Genomic DNA, 22,702 nt, shown 5'->3' with positions numbered 1-22,702 from the left:
ACTTCCAAAAACAATAACATTTTGCACAGCATTTAAAACAATGTAAACAATTTCAAATCATCATATGCATTTTTTTAAAAAAAATACAAAAGTTAAAAGATCAGTAAAACATGCCCAACAAAAAGCTCCCTGGTTTATACATTAAATGGCTCCTTAAATAAAATAAAAATGTGTTTGCCTGTTAGTGAAAGGACAACAAAGGGAACCAGCCAAGCCTCCCATGGAAGGGTGTTTGATGCTAGTGGAACAAAGAGAAAGTCTTTCTCTGAAGATCTTAGAGCAGGTTTGCACAACATATCGTCCACAGGCTGAATGTGGCTTTCCTGCAGCCTGTGAAGACTAGGCTTAAGGCTTTTAGAGGGTGGTCTCTGGGAGTACAGTTGCTACAGGGGGAAGTTTGGTCATCTCAAGTTTGCCTGCGAGTATCATCAGAGGCAGAACTCCTCTCTGCAAATGGTGACAACATCACCCTCCCCCTTGCCCAGCCCCCACCTAAATTTGCCAGGTGCATGTGCTTCCCTGGAGAGAAGTGAGTTAGAAAGTGTGGGATTTCTTTGGAAAGAATTGGTTTTAAAAGTATGGTGCTTCCTTTGAAAGATGATGTGGTGAAATAGGGTACTTTCCTTGGGTATGAGGAGATCCAGTCATTAGCCCTGTGCCTTATGGCCTTACACTTTGGATTTGGTGCTAAAGAAGCAATGGCTGGTTGAAATATAAATAAAAGACAATTGAATTGAAATTATTTTATTTCCCAGTGTCAGCCAATATTGTCGACAGAGGAAAAGTTTCTCTGCATCTTTCTCTATGGCAGAGAGTATAACTTAAAACTGAGAGAGTATGAGTTCCTCAAGATAACAATTTATTAATAGCTAGCTTATGTACCTTGCATTGTCCAAGTATGCATTTTCTAATGGTAATTATTAGAAATACTCATTGTTAGCATTATCATTTTATGATTGCTAAGTGATACAAACTGCATTTTTCATGTTTTCTTAGTTTTTTCACATTAATATGATTTCATAATAAAAACAAATTAATTTATATTAATTGAAACTTCCCTTTTTTATAATATATTTTATTAGTGAAATAGTCTATTCATTAATTATACCTTTTCTTGGAAGATGAGGTGCTAAAAACCCACCAAAGAGCTTTTGCCTATTTTAATTTAAGACTGCAAAGTTGTGCAGGCCTGTTGTAGAGTCTTAGGAGGGTTAAAACAAATCATTCCTTTTTAAAATAGCATTCTAAAAGATCATGGCATTACATCCAGAAACATGTGACTGCAATACACACCACAATGACACAAAAGTATGAAGACTAGATACATCCCTCAGTTACCAATACTTCTAACAAAGAAGGTCCTTTTTACAAAGCCTTTTATGGTCATTATCCTATTTTCTCCTCATCCTCTGTCTGGCTGGCTGGGTGTTATTATTTGTTTGGTTTGGTTTGTTTTGTTTGTTTGTTTTTGTTTTTGTTTTTTGCAGAATCACCATTGGGCAGACAGTAAAGGAGTACTAGATTGTAGCCACATGTCTCAAGTGAACAGTCAATAAAGATGGTACTGGGGAAGGATTATATTCTAGCCAAGCCTACCACAGGTCTGCATGCCTGCCTACAATAGGCAAGATAAACAAAAGCTGCCTCCAGAATTGCTTACTGTCAAAATCCTGCTAGGTCTTACTGTAAATCCATACCATAACTGTGTGTACAGTGGTTGAGCAAGCCATAGAATAAGCCTATTGGCTGACTGTTACTTTTCAAGAGAGATTTAGGCTGTATTTCCACTTCTGAATTATAGTAATTTAATATCCATTGCTCTATGTTGTGGAATTATGGAATCTGTTGCCCAGTGAGATATTTTCCCTTCTCTGTCAGAGAGACTCAAATGCCACAACAAACTACAAATTGGAGGATTTCATAGGATAGACCATGGCAGTTAAAGTATTGTCAAATGGCTATATCTACATTGTGGAATGGTCTCCTAGGAGGCCTTCCATATGCCTCAGAGAAGGCTTGCCAGGACAACACTATTGGAAAGTCATTTTACACCATTCCACCTGATAAAATTTTTTTACATGACACAGGGCCTTTTAGCTGATTATGCAATTTTGTTAACCTCATGGGAAGTTAGCTGTTTTAAGGAAAATTGTAGGATGAGCTTCAGTGTGACCTTTTGCTCACAAGTGATCCATCATGTGATGACGGCTAAGGTATGGATCACCTTGTGCGCTTTACTTTTGCTAGAAGTAACAAGCTAGGCTTTTGTCCCTTGGCCTCGAGTTTCTCACCAGATTAGTTTAATGCTTCTAGGGGGGAAGTATTATAAAGTCCTTGTTAAATTTTCAGATTCTTCTTTAGACTGCTACATACTTTCTGTCACTTTGCACACATTGTCATCATAAAAACCAGAGTGATTAAGTGAATTTTTCAGCTTCTTGCTGAATGAGCTGATCCTCAACTATTGCTTAGGACAATCTATCTCATATTAAAAGGGCATTTTGTGGTTGAGCAATCAGTCTTCAGGGCCTGAAATAAGCTGATTCTGCTAGGTATAGATGAGCAGTTTTATAGTAGGACATGATTATATCATTTGGCCTCCAGCCATGCCACTGGAACAATGAAATGTTTCAACCAGACTGCCAACTGGGATTTTTTAGGCCAACCCCTTAACTTATCTAATAAACATCTTTAGAAATGGCACATATTTAGGTGTTCCTTATGGCATCAAAGAAGCAATTAAACAAATGTATGAGAAATGTTTAAGCTGTTTCCCAAACATTAAAATTAGGCATATGCTGCATATATTATTCTATAGGACAGCAAACTTCCACTTCCCACTGTATGTTGATAATTCTTGATTGCAACTTTGATACTCACCCAGTTTAAACATTCTGTAGCTCACCAACATGCTGGGCACTTCAGTTACCCTCTGCAGACAATTTCAGATCAAAGTAACAGGAGAGTAAGAGCAAATTTTAGCTCATTCATTGCAACTAAAAGATCATTGCCTGAAATAACAATGTAAATAAAACAAGTTCTAGATGTCTTGCAATTCAGTCATGCATTTACTTATCTTGTATAAGGTTTGTAAAAGCCAACGCTCCCCAGCTCCTTCAGGATTTGGGTCCACAGATAAATAAGTCAACACCTTAGCTCTCCCCTGGATCATGTCTCTACCCCTCCAGAGCCCAACAAGCTCTGATAGAATTTATCTTTTGGTGTGAGCTATCTGCAACTCTGTAGAGTGAACATGTCCATGGAAAGGGCCTACTTATGCATCTGACTTCCTTCAGCATTTTGCATGGAACGTAATTCTCTATAGAGTTTCAGCTGTGTCAATATGATAGCTCTGTAAAAGTTCAGATTACTGCACAAAAAGCAAGAGTGGGATCAACAGGCGTGATCCACCATGTGCTTTTATTTTCATATCAGCTGACCTTGGTTTATGAATCTGCAGCCTAAACAACCTGATCTGATGTCATCCATACCAGCTTTGAGAAGCAACCTCACACAATTGAGAAGTTTTCTTCAGAGACTTCCAATTTGAAAAGCCATTTCCTCTTTAATCTCCACTAGAGAACATACACGACTCTGCTATCAGCCTATTTCACAAACAGGACAGGCCATCACTGTACAATCTTCTGCAGCCTCTCAACTGATGGTGGAACAAAAGTGTTGGTAAATAATAGTGCCACTCTGTCAAAGACCTACACCCCTGTGTTTATACATGTCTCCTGGGGGTTGAAAGAATAGTTTTCCAGCTAATAAATATACTCAGTTCATTGCTAAATGATGCCCTTTATAAATATATTCTGAACTTTGTTAACCATGGCAGTTTTCCTGATGTCTACTGTTTTCCTAACCGATCATAAATTGCTAGCCTGGAGTGTAAATATGTACTGAGAGGGAAATTTTGTATAAGTATCTGTTTACACAATAGTCAATAATTGTCTTTCATGTCAATCAACATTTAGTTCCTAGTAAATATGGTGTTTCTGACCTAATCAGCTGTAAAATCGACTTAAAAGAGACAAATAACATCTACTTTAGAAGGTGAATGTAGCATGTCTGTTGCCCAGATGGCTAAATACATATTTACACAATAGACTGTGAATGTCAATTGGGTTTTCAGTCACTGTGATTGACAGGTTGAATGGCTATTAATATTAATGACAATGATGCACATTAACCTACAGGCCAGTGTTCCTAATTTGAACGCTAACCCAAAAGTTTTGTATATAATTTTAGTTGTATGGCCGTTGGTTTTTATCAAACCCTGTGAAGTTGCCTCCTTAACTTGACTTAAACACACATAGATCTAGCTTAAGTTTTAATTAATGAAAGTAGAGCACAACATTTGGTGAGCTGTTTGTGTATTACTTATAGACTGTTCTCTCTCTCTCTCTCTCTCTCTCTCTCTATATATATATATATATGATATAGTGCAGGTATGGGAAAATCCAGGCCCCGAGGCCAAATGCGGCCCCTTGGACTCTTTTCTCAGGCCCTCCTCTTTCATACCATCCTATCCTTCCTTCATTCATTCTTTCCTCCTTTTCTCCCTTCCTTACCACCCTCTTTCTCCTTTTATTATTCCATCCTTTTGTCCTTCCCTCCTTCCCTTTTTCTTCTTCCTTCCCTTTTGTCTTTCCTTCCTTCTCTCTTTCTCCCTCCCTCAATTCCATTCTTTCGTCCTTCCTTCCCTCTTTCCTCCCTTCCTCCCACCCTTTCCTCCCTCTATTCCTTCCTTCCTTCCTTCCTTCTGTTCCTCCTTTCCTCCTTGGGATGTTTAGCTGGGAGAAGAGACAATTGAGAGGGAAGATGAGAACCATGTTTCAAATTTTCCAAGTGTGTCCCATTGAGGGAGGGACTGACTTTCTGCAACTCTAGAGACCAGGGCAGAAGGAAGCAATGGGTTCAAATGTCAGGGAAAGAGATTCGACTGAAAAGATTAGGAAGAACTTCCTGGAGAGTGGCATAGGCTACCTTGGAGTGTGTGGAGTCTCAATCTCTGGAAGCTTTTCCACAGAGGCTGTCTATGGGAGTGCTTTGATTGTGCCTTCTTGCATGACAAGGGGTTGGACTGGATGGCCTTTGGGGGTTTCTTCCAACTCTAGGATTTTAGACTTCTAAATCAAGAATAGGCAATATAGGGTCTCATTGATACACTTTTTTCTCTCCCGTCCAACATCTCATCCTGACCAAGGCCAGCCCTTTTGGGATCCAAATGTTTCCCATCTTTCCTTCACTTTCTGCCTCCAAAAGAGAAGAGGAAGGGGAGGAAAGGACAAGGAGGGGACTTGGGGAGAACCCTCACCCCTCCTTGCTTGCCTGCCCACCAAGCTCCGGCCTGCCATCAGCCCCCCGAAATCAACAGGAGTGGGCATTAGCACTGCCAGCTTCCCCCTCCCTGTCCTCAATTTCCCCCTCCACTTACCAGAGGAAGCCTCCACTGGAGACCTGGAACATTTCTCCCCCTCCCCTCAAAGAGCCAAAAGAGGACTTTGGAGAGGGAAGGGGGGATTCCTTCTCCAAGACCCTCTGTTGGATCTTCTGTTGGAGATCTTCTGTTGAAGAGAGGCAAAGGTTTTAGGTTGCATGGAAGGTTTCCTCCAGTAAGTTGAGAGGAAAATAGGGAGGGAGGAGGAGGGAGTCCAGACAGGGGGGAGGAAAGCAAAACACATGTCTTCCATGCCTGTAGGTGTACACAGACATGGAAAGATGCGTGTTTCTCAGGAGGAACTGGGTTTAAAGGGCTCCTTTTAAACACATGTTTTCCAGCCTTTAACCTGATTCCTGCTGATTCCTCTCACATTTTGGCTAAATGTTGTTTTGCCACACACTCTCTTTTTAATTTGATTTAACTCGGTTTATCATGCATGTGTAGAAGGGTCCTTAGACTAGGACTCCATAAGACCAGGGTTTGACTCAGTAAGTTTCTTTGTAAAGTAAAACTGAGTTTAGAAACATGTTTCTCAACTTTTAAAAACATCCATATCTCGTAAGAAGTCATTTATAATGCTTGTACATTTTTATTCATTGGATTATATAAAATGTGATCAAAGGATCTTATGCTCCTGACCCTTGCAGTCCTTCCTGATAAAAAATACACTTCAATGACACCCCCCCCCCAACAAATCAGGGTTGAAGGTACCGAGGGTGATGCAACAAGAAAAGGAAATGAGTCCCAGCACATATGTCTTGTTACACTTTTCTATGAGCAAATATCTACAGCTCACTTCTGGGGTTTTTTTGTTTTGTCTTTGTTTTCAGTCTTTGTAATTTCAAATAGAAAATGTAACATGGAAAAAAATAGCATTGCCATTGGGGGGAGAGGGTAGGCCTATGTTTGTGAGAGTCAGGGTTCTTGTTTCTACAGCTTGTTAGGAACAAAAGCACTTTGTTTTCTGCAAAGCTTCTATAGCAGCACCCACTCCCTTCCAATCCCATTTAAGACAGCAACTTCAGAACCAAAATATTTATAATGGAAATATCAATAAATATCTAACAGGCAAAGCTGAAATACACGTAAACAAAATATTTTTCACAAAGAGATGTCTGAATTCTTCTCTGATTCCAATTAACTACTATGAAACATTGAAGAAAAAAATACCAATAAAAGGACATTTTAATTGGAGAGAAATCAGTCTTCACTGTCCCATGTCTTCAGAATGTATTTGTTGTTGTGTGTATAAGACAGCTCAAAGCAGTTAATATGGATTCAGAAACTGGAATATATGGCAGTGAAGATCCAGCCTGAAAGTATGCTGCTGAATCTACACTGCCATATAATCGGGTATCTGATTTCAGATTATCTGCTTTCAACTGAATAGCAGTATATACTCATATAATCCATATAATATAATCATATAATGCAGATAACACTAGATAACAACAACACTAACAACAACAACAACAAAAAAGATTAGGGGAGGGGGGGAATCTGTTCCGGTTTAAAAGTGTTATTTTCTGTTTAATTGTGAGGTACTTACTTTGAAAATAGTTGTTATACTCCAGAAAGTTGTTTTTGTTTGTTTTGGTTTTTTGGTTTTTTTGTGGCTGCCACAAACAATGTTGAATTGCTTGAGACTCCATCAGATATTCATTAGAAAACTATCAAAAATGTGCTGCAGAATGTCTCGCAAAATCAAAGTTTTTGCAATTTAATAAACTTTTTCCATGTTTTTATAACAGAACCAATTAGGAGATGACATTTATAATCCAGGAACAAAAATCATGTCACATAGTGTCATCTGTGATCAGATACTGGATTATATGACAGTGTAGATCCAGCCTGTGACTCGCTCAAGGTCAAACAGTGGGTTTCTATGCCCATGTTGGGAAATGAACTATGGTCTCCAGAGTGGTAGTTCAGTACTCCAACCAATATGCCACACAGGCCCACCTTAGGTTGCATCCACACAGCTTGCAAAATACGGGCCCTCTCAGACTTTTACTTGAGGCATCCAAACACTGCCTCATATAAAAATGAAATAATTCAGGACAAAGCAGGAAAACCCAGCTTTGTCAAAAATTAATTAGATACTGGATTAGACCCAGATCTTCTTGAAATACCTGGGTCTAATCCAGTATGGCCCCTGTCTGGACTACCCCCTCAGAAGTCCCAAGGACTTCTGGGGGGGCAGTCCACACAATCCTCTCATGTTTTCTGGGCTCCATAAGGCCGGAAAACCCAGAGGGCTGTAACCCTCTCCCCCAAACCCCTTTAAACCCACTTAAAAAGTAAAAATTACTTACCTGCTTACCTGCCCCCCCCCCTTTCTGGTGCATCGTTTCTACAAGCCAGGAGAGGTCCAGCAGCAGGGTATTGGTGCCAGGTAAGTAGTTTTTACTTTATAAGGCTTTGGGGGGTGTTGGTGTCTGGGTAAGCAGGCAGCTAGACACCCACCCACCCCGAAACTGCAGGTTTCGGGGAGAGGTATGTGGACTGTAATCCATGCCCAATAAGCTTTAAGAAACCCAATTGGGCACAGATTAAAGTCATGTGGAACTGGCCTCAGAATGCCATAGCTTTCCTTATGTTGGTTTGTGTTTTTAACGGTCCAAAACATTAGAATTTTGATTATACATGAAGCACGTAGAAAGGACATGTTGGACAGAAAGAGAAATATAGCCCACAAAGCAGGGTGAAAACGTTCTGTGTGCAAGAGAGATATAAAAAAAGGTAAATGTTAGAGCTTTTAAAAATGTGATATAACCATTGCATGCTGTTAAACTTTCTTCTTCCAGGTCTTAAGGAGGGCTCCTCCACTTCATCCTCCTTCTTGGAATGTCACTTTGGTAGAGCAAGGGAAATCTAAATCACTTCAAATTGAAACCCTGCAGTATTATCTTTTTTTAAAATAGACCTCCTTGTGAAATCCTTTACCCTTCAGGCGAAATAATCAATAGACTAACCTGCAAGAAACAAAAAAGAAATGAAGTCAAGAGAGGATATAAAATTCTTATTATTTGACCCTGAGTGACGGAGCCATTATCACCAGAAGGAAAGACTATGCTGTATTCCCCAGTGTCTGCCTTGTTCTCTAAAGTTGGTTGCAGCAGAGTAGGGGCTTACAAATAAGAGATATATATTTAAAAAAGTGTTAGTGGCCTTGCTTTTGCATTTTCTTTGAATTATGAATAGTTTTGCGAACCTACATATTGCTGTATGTTTTTTTTAATGAAATCATCTCTCAAGTTACATGGAGAATTCTCAAGGGTCCATTTTCACCAAAATATACTGTATAATAACTTGCCAAGTTCACTCAGCTGTATAAACTAGTGCAGGGATGGTTCTGGGCTGGTTCTGTCATCTCTTTTCCCCCGTGACATGCACATACAGATATATGGCCCTTTCTTATATCTTATTGTAGCAATGTTAATTTAGCAGAAAATACAGCAGATAACAGAGTTTATTTCCATTTACAATAAAAAGGTCCAAGAATACTTATTCGGCCTTTAGGGATCCATATGTCGCTTAATGTACAAGGATCATTAGCATTGTATTTACCCAGGAATTGGTACCAAAGGGAAAGCATAACAGTATTATGAAATTTCAAGAAAGTAGTGAATATCTCTTTGACGGTGTGGTGCGTGAATTTGAACCAGAAATCCTGAGGAGTGAGGTTGAATGGGCCTTAAGAAGCATTGCTAACAACAAGGCAGCAGGAGATGACGAGATCCCAGCTGAACTGTTTAAAATCTTAAAAGATGATGCTATCAAGGTGATGCATGCCATATGCCAGCAAATATGGAAAACACAAGAATGGCCATCAGACTGGAAAAAATCAACTTATATCCCCATACCAAAAAAGGGAAATGCGAAAGACTGCTCCAACTTCCGTACAGTGGCCCTTATTTCTCATGCCAGTAAGGTAATGCTCAAGATCCTGCAAGGAAGACTCCAGCAATACATGGAAAGAGAGTTGCCAGATGTACAAACTGGGTTTAGAAAAGGCAGAGGAATAAGAGACCAGATTGCCAATATCCGCTGGATAATGGAGAAAGGCAGGGAGTTTCAGAAAAATATCTATTTTTGCTTCATTGACTATTCTAAAGCCTTTGACTGTGTGGATCATAATAAACTGTGGCAAGTTCTTGGTGGGACGGGCATACCAAGCCACCTTGTCTCTCTCCTGAGGAATCTGTACAAGGACCAAGTAGCAACAGTAAGAACTGACCACGGAACAACAGACTGGTTCAAGATTGGGAAAGGCGTACGGCAAGGCTGCATACTCTCACCCAACCTTTTTAACTTGTATGCAGAACACATCATGCGATGTGCGGGGCTTGATGAATGCAAAGCTGGGGTGAAAATTGCTGGAAGAAACATTAACAACCTCAGATATGCAGATGACATCACTCTGATGGCCGAAAGCAAGGAGGAGCTGAGGAGCCTTCTAATCAAGGTGAAAGAAGAAAGCGCAAAAGCTGGGTTGCAGCTAAACATCAAAAAAACCAAGATTATGGCAACAAGAATGATTGACAACTGGGAAATAGAGGGAGAAAACGTGGAGGCCGTGACAGACTTTGTATTTCTAGGTGCAAAGATTACTGCAGATGCAGATTGTGGCTAGGAAATCAGAAGACGCTTACTTCTTGGGAGGAGAGCAATGTCCAGTCTTGATAAAATAGTAAAGAGTAGAGGCATCAGACTGGCAACAAAGATCCACATAGTCAAAGCCATGGTATTCCCTGTAGTCACCTACGGATGTGAGAGCTGGACCTTAGGGAAGGCTGAGCGAAGGAAGATCGATGCTTTTGAGCTGTGGTGCTGGAGGAAAGTGCTGAGAGTGCCTTGGACTGCGAGAAGATCCAACCAGTCCATCCTCCAGGAAATAAAGCCCGACTGCTCATTGGAGGGAAGGATACTAGAGACAAAGTTGAAGTACTTTGGCCACATCATGAGGAGACAGCAAAGCCTAGAGAATACAATTATGCTGGGGAAAGTGGAAGGCAAAAGGAAGAGGGGCCGACCAAGGACAAGATGGATGGATGGCATCCTTGAAGTGACTGGACTGACCTTGAAGGAGCTGGGGGTGGTGACGGCCGACAGGGAGCTCTGGCGTGGACTGGTCCATGAGGTCACAAAGAGTCGGAGACGACTGAACGAATGAACAACAACAACAGTGAATATCTCTTGCATCCACTTCTCAATGTTTTCAAACTGCATTAATTCTACAGTGTTGATGCACTTCAAACCTGAATTTGAGAGGTGCTTTGTCATATTAAGTATGAGCAATTCTTAAAAAAACACCTCTCACCCACACCCCACACAAACATATACACATGAACCAACTCCACATGTTTACTCAGATAGGATCTAAGCTAACAGTGATTGAACCGGAAAGGTATCTTCAGACTGATAGATGGCACAGCAATCACAGTTCAAATAATTTAAAGGTTAAGCAGCTCTTTAAAAATCCATAGGCATCTGTTTATTAGATTTATATTCTACCTTTCCTCCTAAGAGTTCAAGGCATAACACTCCCCTTCCTGCTTTATCTTCATAGCCTCTGATGGGTGGCTGAGAGGAAGGAAGAAAAACCCACCTGAGGATACCAGTTATTTTTATGACTCGCTGGGGACAGGCCTTGGTTCTGCATTGGAACCACCACACTATAATGAAAAATCCCAGCTAGATATAAAAGGAGTGTTTTGACTGTGAAGCGTGCTCAAAAGAAGCTCATGATTCTGTAGAACTGGGAGGCATTGTTCCCTTTCTCCCACCTTCAGTCCTCAGCACACCTCCAAAACCTGTTGTGCAGGATTGGCTAGAAATCTTGTGGCAGTTTTTGTGTGTGGAGGGCTGTGAATACACACACAGGACAGCATAACTAAAATAATCTCATACATATGTTATCTTCTTTTATTCACATTCACAGCTTGCTAAACAACACTATAGTGTAGTTCTGTGTTTTGTTGTGCTTCATTCGTTCAGTCATTTCCGACTCTCCATGACCTCATGGACCAGCCCACATCAGAGCTCCCTGTCGGCCATCACCACCCCCAGCTCATTCAAAGTCAAGCCAGTCACTTCAAGGATGCCATCCATCCATCTTGCCCTTGGTCGGCCCCTCTTCCTTTTTCCTTCCATTTTCCCCAGCATCATTGTTTTCTCTAAGCTTTACTTTCTTCTCCTGATGTTGCCAAAGTACTTCATCTTTGCCACATCTGTATTTTATATCCATATTATAAGTGTACGTTTTTCAACCATGCAAATTGATATCAAGACGTGCATTTTCACTTGGGAATTAATGCAGTCAGAAACCACTTTAACTATTACAACTCATAACAACAACCATGCAGAAAAGCAGCATTTCTATAGTGCCTCCTGAAGAAAACCAAAGCCACATGTGTCCCTGAATTTTCTAAATCTGAAGGCAAGAACATCACAGGGAGCTTGCAATCATCAGGGTCCTCTGAAGTTCAGAAAGTGCCCAGGAGATAATGTCATTGGGAGAGCATGTTGTCAGAGGATAATGGTCTCCTGCTGCTAGATTAAAGCCTCGGAAGCCTGAGTCCTCTTAATGAAAATACACACAAACCCACACCGAGCTATTTGTGGTATTTTCAAAGGAAGAAGCATTTATCTTGTAACATCTTGTAGCATTCCCTTTCTCAGTCTGCTTTATTGTTGTAGCAAAATAGAAAAGAAAGATGTAATTCTGTAGAATATATGTAAGTGCTTCACTGTTTCCCAGTCGTTTCCATCTGGATTCTTGTCTGCACTTATGAGTATATTTAAATGGATTTTAAATACCCCAATATAAATTTTAAAGATGTGCACAACTTCATCACAAAGGGCTACAATCAGAGGCTCCATCCTCCTTCACCAACGTAGCCAGTGCAATGTCATATGATGGGAGCTAGCAGGTTCAGTGGGTGACGGCTATAATTGGCACATGCCGCTGATTTTAGCCCTTTGTGATGAGGTTGAGCACATTTTAAAAATTTGTATTGGGGCATTTAAACTTCATATAAATATGCTCATAAGTGCAGACAAGAATCCAAGCAATGGTAGATTGTTTTTTTAAAATATTATTATTGTAGGATTCATTGCTAACATTTGCATACTACACCTTCTTGTTTAAAATTGCTATTTCATTACATATTTTATGAGGTTTTTAAGTTGCTCAATTGTAGAACTGAAAGGTGATAGTAGGGAGTGTATATAATATTGTGCAATGGTTCTAAGATGTACGTAAGATTCATATTTACATGTCTTTCATTACAGCAGGTTTGTAAATTTGACAACTAAATATCACCGTGTGCATTTCCCTCACAAACTTTGCATCTATGCTCTAGAATTAATATAGTCTGATACAACTTTTAACTATCATGGTTCAATGCTATGGAATTCTGAGATTTGTAATTTGGTGAGAAACTAGAATTGTTTGGCAGAGAATGCTAAAGGCCTTGTAAAACTACATCTCCCATGATTCCATAGCATTGTGAAAGAGATGCCAAACTGGATTAATTCAATATCAAAAGAAATCCCAATGTGCATTTTCTGCCTAGTGAACTGAACTGTGAACACTCTCGCCCATATAAAATTTCACTTCTTTTGAACTATTTTTCCATTTTTTTAAAATATCAATTCCTCAGTCCTAACAAACTTGAAAGAGTACCCCCTCCATATTTCAGTCTAAAACCAGAGATCTGATTAGACACAGCACTGCTCTAGAAGCGTAAACACTAGGCTTGTTTGATTTAAAAAATGGTCCAAAACTCGTTTCGTATGTAGGGGGTGCTGGCATTTCAGATCGTAAATAATTTCCGAAATTTTCCAGGGGGAAAGGCGGAAACATCAGAAATTTCTGAATTGCTTCGTTAATGGCAGACACGCATGTGCAATAGGAAAGAAACAGCACTGGCACTGGGGAAACTTCAGGGGATTGTCCCTCCCTCATTTTTAGACCAATTGTGATGAAACTTGCTACAGTGGTAGAACACATGGTTAATATTAGGTCACCAAATTTCATAACTTTTGACTTATCCATGGGTTTATAGCAAATTTTCAAAGTTTTTATAAAAAGTTTTTATAGACTGACCCAGCTTAAATACAAGTTCTGAATGATAATTTTCTATAGGCAGCCATGGCTCAGGGAGAGCGCGCCGGCCTCATATGTCAGAGTTTGGCGGTGCACAGCAGAAGGATTGCTAGATCAGCAGACACTGTGTTGCAAAATAAGGACTCTGCAGGCTTTTAGTTACAAAAGAAACTAAGTTTTACTAAGCACATTCAATAAATACGTCTTACTACAGCGAGCTACAATTCAGGAACTAGTCAAAACGAAAGTCTCTTCACATCTGCTTATCTCTCTTGCTGAGACTAGCTACTCCCTTCTGTTCCCAGCAAGAGCAAATATTATCTTACTTTTCTCAAGGTCACATAATCACAGCCTCGTGGAATTAACATTCTGCACAGCATTTCTAATACACAGTGGATTCCATCCTGGAAATACATAGAAGCACATTTAAAACACATACATAACTAAATTAATCCTGACAACAAGTCTGTGGGTTCAATCCCCCTCCCCTGCCAAGGATTTTTTTTTCAATTTTAAGTATTTTTTTAAATAATAAAGGAAACATGTTCTTGGTTTGAATTTTGAACGTTTTTTCCTGTTTCTTTGTGTGATCTTTACTTGGAAAGTAGTTGTTCTACTCCAGAAACTTTGTGTGGCACAAACTGTGTTAATTTGGGGGAGAACAGAAAGCCAGACTCCCCGGTGCAGCAATCCTAAGGGACTCTAAAGGGATGGATGAAAGAAGGAATGTCTTTGAGTTTTGGGTGTTTCGGGGCTAGACTGACCCCACTACAGGAAAAAGAAGAACTGGTTTCCCACTGAAGTATAAATTCTGACTTGGTTTTACTACAGGGCTTGCTGAAAAGGAAGGTGTGGAGAGTCATGGAGGCTCCCCTTTTGTGGTGGACACACATGCTATCTTTATTGCAAGGAAAGGCTTTGCTGCCTTCTCTTTAGACACCTTTGTAGATTCAGTTTATTTTATATTTAGGCAAAGACTGCTGCTCGACTATTTTGGCTAATGAGCAGCAAGGCAGTGTGGAATTATTCTGTAATGTTCGGATGTCTCCCATGGTTATTTTGATTTTCAGAACCATTAAGCAACTTTGGTAAAGGCTAAACAAACAGTTTTAAAATCTCGCGGTTTCCCTTCCCTGGTGAGTGGCGATGGAAAGAGGGATGAGGTAGGCATGGCTAAGCACAGCCATTCTTGAAGGCTACACCCCCAATGGTAGAGATTGCAAAAGGTCCTACAAACTACAGGACCTTTTGCAATCTCTACCATTGGGAGCGTGGCCTTCAAGAATGGCTGTGCTTAGCCATGCCTACTTCATCCCTCTTTGCATCACCACTCGCCAGGGAAGGGAAACCGCAAGATTTTAAAACTGTTTAGGCTTTACCAAAGTTGCTTAATGGTTCTGAAAATCAAAATAACCATGGGAGACATCCGAACATTACAGAATAATTCCGAACAATGGCTAAGTGGTTCAAATTCAGATTTGCCCCTCCTTGCATGGTTCGAAATTGGTTCAAAAGTCCAAATTCGGCAGGTTTTCCTTACTTTAAGGTTTTTCCTAACTGAACCTAAACAAGCCTAGTAAACACAAATAGTTCTAATGAAAACTTATCCTCACAGGTGATAATGTGCATTTTTCCTTCTTCTATGTTTACTCAAATCAAAATCATTTTTTCTCCTTCTGTTGTATTTATAGTGCAAATTGGATTTCCATGCCTGCACATCTGGCAAAAATATTGTGGCTCGATGTGAGGGGCCCTGCCCGTGTCTTCCAGGACATGAAAGTCCGAAACACAAGACTGAGAAAACTGGTGAGTTAATTATTATTATATTATTATATTATTATAACTTTATTTGTACCCCGCTAGCATCTCCCCAAGGGATTCGATGCGGCTTACACAGGCCGAAGCCCCAAAACACAATACAACAAAACAATACCCAAAGCAAATTAAAACAGTTGAGCAGAAAAACAATAATGGTAAACAATACAACAAGACACTATTAAAACTGGGCCGGCCGGAGTAGGGGTATTGGGTTAAAAGTGCTGGTGTGGCAGTTAATCAGTTACATTAGATTTTGAATGTTTCCCTAATGACATGCAACAGAGTTCTTCATATGGAAAGATCCACTAAGTACAGTGTACTTCATTATTAACAAAATGGCCCCAGGAATGCAATCGGTGTCATGGCACTTGGATTACAATTATCAAGCTCTTTTTGGGGGGCTTTATGAAGGAAGCTCAAAAGTTTCGACTATTCCTTTTGGAGTTCCAGATTGCTGGTTCTGAAATACAGAAAAAGTCACTGGAGCTTTGTAACTGAATTGATAAGGTGATGTAAGTTCATGTGAAGGACAGAAAAGTACAAGCAGATGATGACAGCATATAACATCTTGATCAATGCACAGGCCAAGAACTCAGTCATAGGGACAGGGGTAAAAAAAATACAACTTTCTTATGCTAAATCCCCTGTAATGAAACTTTTTAGGACATTTGTTCAAAAGGATTGATTTTCATTTGCCAGTTCAGAACCAAATAATAGCTGCCTATTTCACAACAGATTCCCACACATGTCTACTTAGCTTAGAAGTGGCTGATCTCGAGCTGTGGTTCAATGGCAGTCTTTCCATCTAGTAATAGCATAGGGAGATATAATGCTCGTGACAATTCTGAGACTTCACAGAAATATTTTGAGAAAGAGCTGTGCTTCAAATATTTGTTTAAAAGTTAATGTTAGTTGATTTTAGGTTTTTTGTTTGTTTGTTTGTTTTTGCTGATGAGGCTGAAACAAGGCCCCATTTTTAAAATATGAATGGCTTTTTGTTTTGTTTTGTTATATTTGTTTTACTAATATAACAGTAATGGTTTCAAACTACATTTAAAGGGCAGTTAGGGTATTTTTTGACATGAATATTCCAGGTTTTATAGCATTCTCTTTCCAAAACTGACGTTTTTTTCTCTTTATAAAATTCTAAAATATGGAATAAAAATTCCACAAATAGCAAAACGGATAACACAAGTTATCATTTCAACACTGCAATAAGTAAAATCAACAAATTATTTTGAAATACTGTAACAGGTTTAAATTACTCTCAAAAAGTAACTTTTCAAGCTGTCTTTTATTGAATTGCTGATTTTTGTTGGGAGAAGAGCCAGAGGCAAGGTTCTTTATTGTGAGTTATTGGTCAAAAAATGAGCATTTAATTGGATCACTCTTCTTTCCAAGCACATTCTTTATTCCCCCTCCTCCCATTTTCATAAATCCTACCTGATGTGGCTAGAATGGCTTTGCGTGTAACTAAGAAATTACACACACGCTTCTTTCTCTCCCTTTCTTTCTTTCTGTATGTGTACACATATAAACACAAACATATACATTACTTTAACTCTCTTAATATGTGCCTTCTATGCCCTTTCACATGCCCTTATCAGAAGGAATATCATCGTAATACATCTTCAGTGACATTTTAAGTTCACAATTTCATTCATACAAGAGGAATTAATTCTAATAATGCTTACATTGATAAATTCAATATGACGGAAGATACAGTTCAGCAGGGCAATCTTTTGTTTTGGCTGAATTTTCAATTAGTTAATTCTGCAAGTTTGCTTATTTTCTAAAATGCCATTCCTTGGATGCATGAGACAATAATTGGTTTGGAAAGAAATTCCTCAGGACCAAAGTCCATTTGTTATCTACATATGAATGACTGTATGTATATGATATGTACCTGGGTCTTTCCTCTGTTGATCATTTGTTGAAGGCATCACCTTTTCTTCCTGTAGTCAAGTTGGGCAGCAGTGATAGAGATTCATCTCCTTACTCCTGTACTCCTCCACACATGCCTTCGATCCTGGAATGATCTGGGATGTTATATCCCAATTCCTTCCAGGATTGAGGCCTCACACTCATCTCAAACCCCAAGCTTTCCCTGGAGGTGGGTGGTAGATACATGCCCAGGAGGGCATCTAGCGAGCCCCCAGTCCCTCATTTACTCCCTAAACTTACCTGAGAGGACTGGCTGCATGATCAGACCCCTCCGCCGAAAGCTTCTGGCATGTCAAGATGAAATATTGGTAGGTTGGAAGGAGATGGAGGGATTTCCTTCTCCTCCCCCCCCCCCCCAACCTTCTGACATCATTTTGTAGGGTCTGAAACTTTTAACGGAGGGGCCTGAGCATGTGCCCATACCTGGAAATCATTGGCCCACACCTAAAAATATCTGGACCTTGCATTAAGGTCCGGATCTTTCCAGGTGTCTAATTAATCTGGAGAAAACTGGGAAATCCCAGTTTATTCTAGATTAATTTGGGTTTACCTGAGGTGTCATTTGAAAACCTCAGGTAAACCTGAGATAGACCCCGTGTTTTGGGCCTGTCTGGAAGTGCCCTAAGTTGGAAGTGCCCTGCTGGTGCTGACTAACGTTTTTTCAATAGCTAGGAGAAAACATGTTAGCAAGAACTGGCTGCTGTTAATAACATGTCTCCCACCCATTTGCAAGATATCTGGTCAAAATTACTCAGTGAAAATACTTTCAGTCTTGATCACCTATATTTCGAGTGACTGCATAATGGTTTTCACTAACATTGCATTTGATACTTAACTGACACACATCCAAATATTTCCCTACTTATTTTTAAATTGTATCCAAATTGACATGTAAATGGTGTGTGGCTCCAGAACAAACTGTGATACCAGAATTGATGTGTAGCTTTTTCTAATTTTTAATGTTCTAATAGTATTTATTACTGATTTGTATTATTTTGTTTTAATATTTTAATGTGTTGCTTACATGTTACCCATCTGTGAGGCATGAATATGTGACTGCATCAGTGGATCTCAGTTCTTTGCCCTGGCCCTGCACTCCCATACTGCCCCTCCCCCCCCCCCCGGGCCACCGACTTCTAATGTTGAGTACAGAGTTTGGAATAGGAAGTTCTAATTATGAGCAGTTACTCATTTATTTGGGCTCCATGTGATTTGGATACAGGTTGCTTGGAAATCCAATGTGCAAGTGAAGACCTTCCTGTTCAAGACCTTCATGGTCCAATAGATGGGGGCAGAATTAACCCAGGAGAGGAAGTGTTATAAATGAGGCTGCAAGAACTGCCTTCCTCCTGTGGTTGTGTGTGATTGTGCTACATGTCACTCATTTGTGCATAAGCCTCCCTATATGATTCCTCAGAGAATAACATGTCTGTTGTCCCAACCTAGCTCTGCACTACCAGTGATTTTATGTCCTGTCTACAGAACTGTTATTTAAATACAAGCAGCAACTTCGTTGTGCTGTCTAGTATGAAACAATAAATCTCTCAGATATTAATTTCTTTTTTCAGTGAGCGTGTCAGATACAAGATTCCCATTACTGAATTTTGCTGATAGATGATGCCATATTTCCCTCATTTAACGAGAATCTGAATTTGTGAAATCAGGACCATATTGCTAAGCAGAAATATAAGACGGGCATGCTAAAACCATTGTTTCAGTAGCATAATGTTATGAAGAAAATAATGCATGGAATTCTAGAGCCAAAGTTTTGGGCAACATGTGGCTTGTTCGACTATTACATAAATGCTGTTCAATAGCAATAACCATGGTCTTAACTCTGTTGTTAGTCCTAATTAGAGTGGACCCACTGAATCCATGTGCTTTACCTGTGTATTGAATTATAATTAATCCAATACATCTGTTCTAGCTGGGGCTAAGCATCCGTTTTCTAGTCTATGTGGTTCATTTCTAACTTCAAAAGGTTTTTTTTAAAAAAATTAATCTGCGTACATTCTCTATTGAATGTCAATATTATTCTCAGTTGATTTTCAGGATGCCTTTATATTTGCCATTACTTTTAAAGTAACAATTATCATTGAACAGAGACATAACCCAAGTAGGAGGTGACTCCTTATCTTGGGATCCCATTTAAATAAACATATTCCATAGATTACTCAGTGAAAATACTTTCATTTGTCTTACTGATATATTTCCTCTGTGGTTTCAGATTCCAGTGTAGGAAAACCTTGTGTAAGAAATCACCAGTAATAGCGGGGCTCTGAATTTCTAATTGACTATAAAATGGTGTTAGAGCTTAACCATGTATGCTGAAGATTTGGAACAGGTGCATCTTGTATATACAAGTTATTTGACAAAGAGGTGTTTTGCTTTGTTTTGTTGGATTTTTTGTGGGAGGACAATTCTGAAAACAGGATTATTATTATTATTATTATTATTATTATTTCATGTCAAAAGCACTGCATAAATGTTGAAAAGCAATGCTTTTAGGTTAGAAAGATTAGCCGTTTACAAGAAATGTTGCTCAGGGGACTCCCAACTATATATACTCAGTCTTCGAGGAGGCTCTTTCCATGTCCCCCTGAGAACAGGATGCAAGACAGCCAGACATGGGATATCAGTATCCAAAGGGATTTTGTAGCACTTCTGAGATGAATTGAAAGAAACTGTAGCATAAGTTTTCATAGATGTGGGGCTTGTCTCCATGGGGCCCAAAGCCTGGACTCACCACAAAGTCCTTTGCACATCTTTCTTGGGTCTCTTGCAGCATATGTAGCAACTACACTGTAAAGAGTGGAGATGGCTCAACAGTATAGCTCAATAGACTGAATTTCAAGTCTGCAGAAGGCAAAAGCAGACTAATAATTTACTTTAATTATGTAGTTCTTTATTTCATGAGCAGCAAGTATCATAAAGCCATTAGCATAATTACTATTTTACTTAAATGGCAAGATGGCAAAGAAAAGGAAAATTAAAGACGGATTTGTCACTGTAATGATTAATACTTTTTGTATTCTCTGCAGTAAAATCTGTAAGGAAACAATTTTCATTGGTATGTGTTTTTAAAACTGAATTCTGATCATTCTGCTGAGAGGCAAACCCTCATTTTTGATATAGCATCACTAATGAAGTGTGTTTTTTTAAATTAAAGCAAATGCTTGGTTCTCAGATTGCCTCTCTTACCCTGCTTGTGACACCAGTTGTTTCAAGTTTATCAAAACACTGTGTTTCATTATTTACATCAGCGCAACCTTGCTGACGGTTTTGATGATCATTTCCCACTAAGCTTTTGAAAGATAGTCTTGTTTGTGATCAACACTCATGTTTACTGCCCTTTCAGGCAATGTGTCACTGTTTTTCTAAAATCAAAATGAACACAGGAAGCATTTCAGCCAGGCAAGAGTTTGAACAAAGAGATTTTGGTTATTTAATAGAGTTGAACTAATAGTACTATGAGCTCATGTTCTAAGGAAGATCAATCACAGGCTAATATCTGTCCTCCTGTCAGCTCCCAAATGAGCACTGCAGTGTGCCACAATCAGAGAGCTGACAAACCGAATAATTAACAGTTCCAGCACAGCCACAATAGTGCTTTGGATTTTCATGTATGGCACAAAATATTATGGAATTCACAGTTCTTTGTTACTATTCAAGTTTTTTTTTCAGATCTGTATTCCACTTTCTGCCATGATGTATAATGCTTGTTATTATCCCCTTTGCAAAGAATTATGTCCAGAAGAGTGCATCAACCTGTATACATGTGTCACAAAGTAAAGACAGGAGTACCGAATAAGCCAATTACTATCAACTGTTGTGTCAGTTTGTTTCCAGCTTCACTCGAGTGGTTGTAAGAGCAATTACCATAGTATAAATTTAGGTGACATAAATAGACATTTGTCTTCTAACTTCATAAAACAGGCATCAAAATAATATAAAACTGCAAAGCATTTTAAAGCATTTCTGCACCCAAGAGAATGCCATCAAAATAATTTTATCAGGGTGGGAAGGAAATATGTACTACCTGCAGCATATCGCACAAGCATCTATTCTAGCAATTTTTGTATAAGGTGGTAGACTAATCTTTAAAGGGAACTCTCATGAGAGACACTTCATTTGGTGCCATAGAGTTATTGTATAGCACAATAAGAGGAAACACTGTATATTACAGGATGGCCCTTAAAAAAGAAAGGCTGGTAATCTCAAAGGAGTATTCCTTGGGAAGTGGTGAGTTTTTGAATGGCAATCAGTCTACTGTATTTTCATGCCCTTCTGTAACTTCTGTCAGCCAGAATAGCATATGATACTACCTATTCTTTCCTGACTTCGCTTCCTTTAGCATGTCTCAGTAATAACATACTATCATTTCAATTAGTTCGTGCAATTTGATTGTGTGATTAGGTTTTCAATTTTATTCATGCATGCAATAGGCGTAATATTTATGTAAAATTTTGTTTACAACAAAAATTAAGTAGCAGGACTTGAAACAATAACTTTGAACATTTATTTGTTAATGCTGAACATTAGCTATGAGCATATTAATTTGTTGTCCTTCACTCAAATAATTGAAATCATGTACCTAATTAATTATGTCCCCTACTTCATTATTTAAGTTATTAGGAGATGCCTTGATAATAACAAAGAACTGAATGTAATCCATTGAATAAGAATGTGGATGAAAAGTAGAATCTGGTGTGTGGGAAAGGATGGGGGAGAAAGATAAATGTTTTTTTCTCCTTATTATCCATGTTCTCGGATCTAGGTGAGCAATAAACACAGTGAAAGAGTACAAAAGAGGGATTCAAGAGGGATATTGACAAGCTGGAACGAGGAGGGTGACCCAAATGATCAAAGGTCTGTAGACCGTACTCTACAAGGAGCAGCTTAAAGGGCTGGACATGTTTAGCCTGCGGAAGAGAAGGTTGAAGAGTCGACATGATAGCCATGTAGAAAATATGTAAAAGAATGTCATAAGGAAAAAGGAGCAGACTTGTTTTCTGCTGCCCTGGAAACTAGAGTACACCCCTCATTAAAAAGAAAAATACACTTGCTGCTGATGTCAGATTTATTTCCATTTATTCTTTGGCATAAAGGCTGGTCTGACTGCTTTATATAGAGTTTTTTGGCAGATAATGCTTGTCTTGTTTTGGAGTATAGCAGCAAATATTATGTTGCTGGTAAATTATATTGCAGAAAAATATAAATAAATATTGCATGATGATGAAAATGAATACTCTGCTGTTGAATGTCTGGGTCCTGTAAGTAAGACATAAGGACAGAGTTGACATCTGGCTTGCCATTTAGTCTGATACCTGTATCTGCAGGTCAACTATGAGGTCTGCTCTTGCTGTTAAGTGATTTCTTTG

At 39.1% G+C, this 22,702-nt stretch overlaps 1 protein-coding gene across 2 annotated transcripts in view; it reads left to right on the top strand.

The window, feature by feature from the left end:
• Positions 1-22,702, top strand: part of SPOCK1 (SPARC (osteonectin), cwcv and kazal like domains proteoglycan 1) — a 618,789-nt gene that overhangs the window by 466,978 nt on the left and 129,109 nt on the right. For both annotated transcript variants that reach the window (XM_060759863.2, XM_067463684.1), the window contains exon 6: positions 15,251-15,365. In XM_060759863.2, coding sequence (XP_060615846.2) covers positions 15,251-15,365 — 115 coding nt within the window. The remainder of the gene's footprint in view (positions 1-15,250; positions 15,366-22,702) is intronic.

Source organism: Anolis sagrei, chromosome 2, assembly GCF_037176765.1.
Source record: "Anolis sagrei isolate rAnoSag1 chromosome 2, rAnoSag1.mat, whole genome shotgun sequence".
Lineage (NCBI taxonomy): Eukaryota > Metazoa > Chordata > Lepidosauria > Squamata > Dactyloidae > Anolis > Anolis sagrei.
This window is presented reverse-complemented; position numbering and strand designations above follow the sequence as displayed.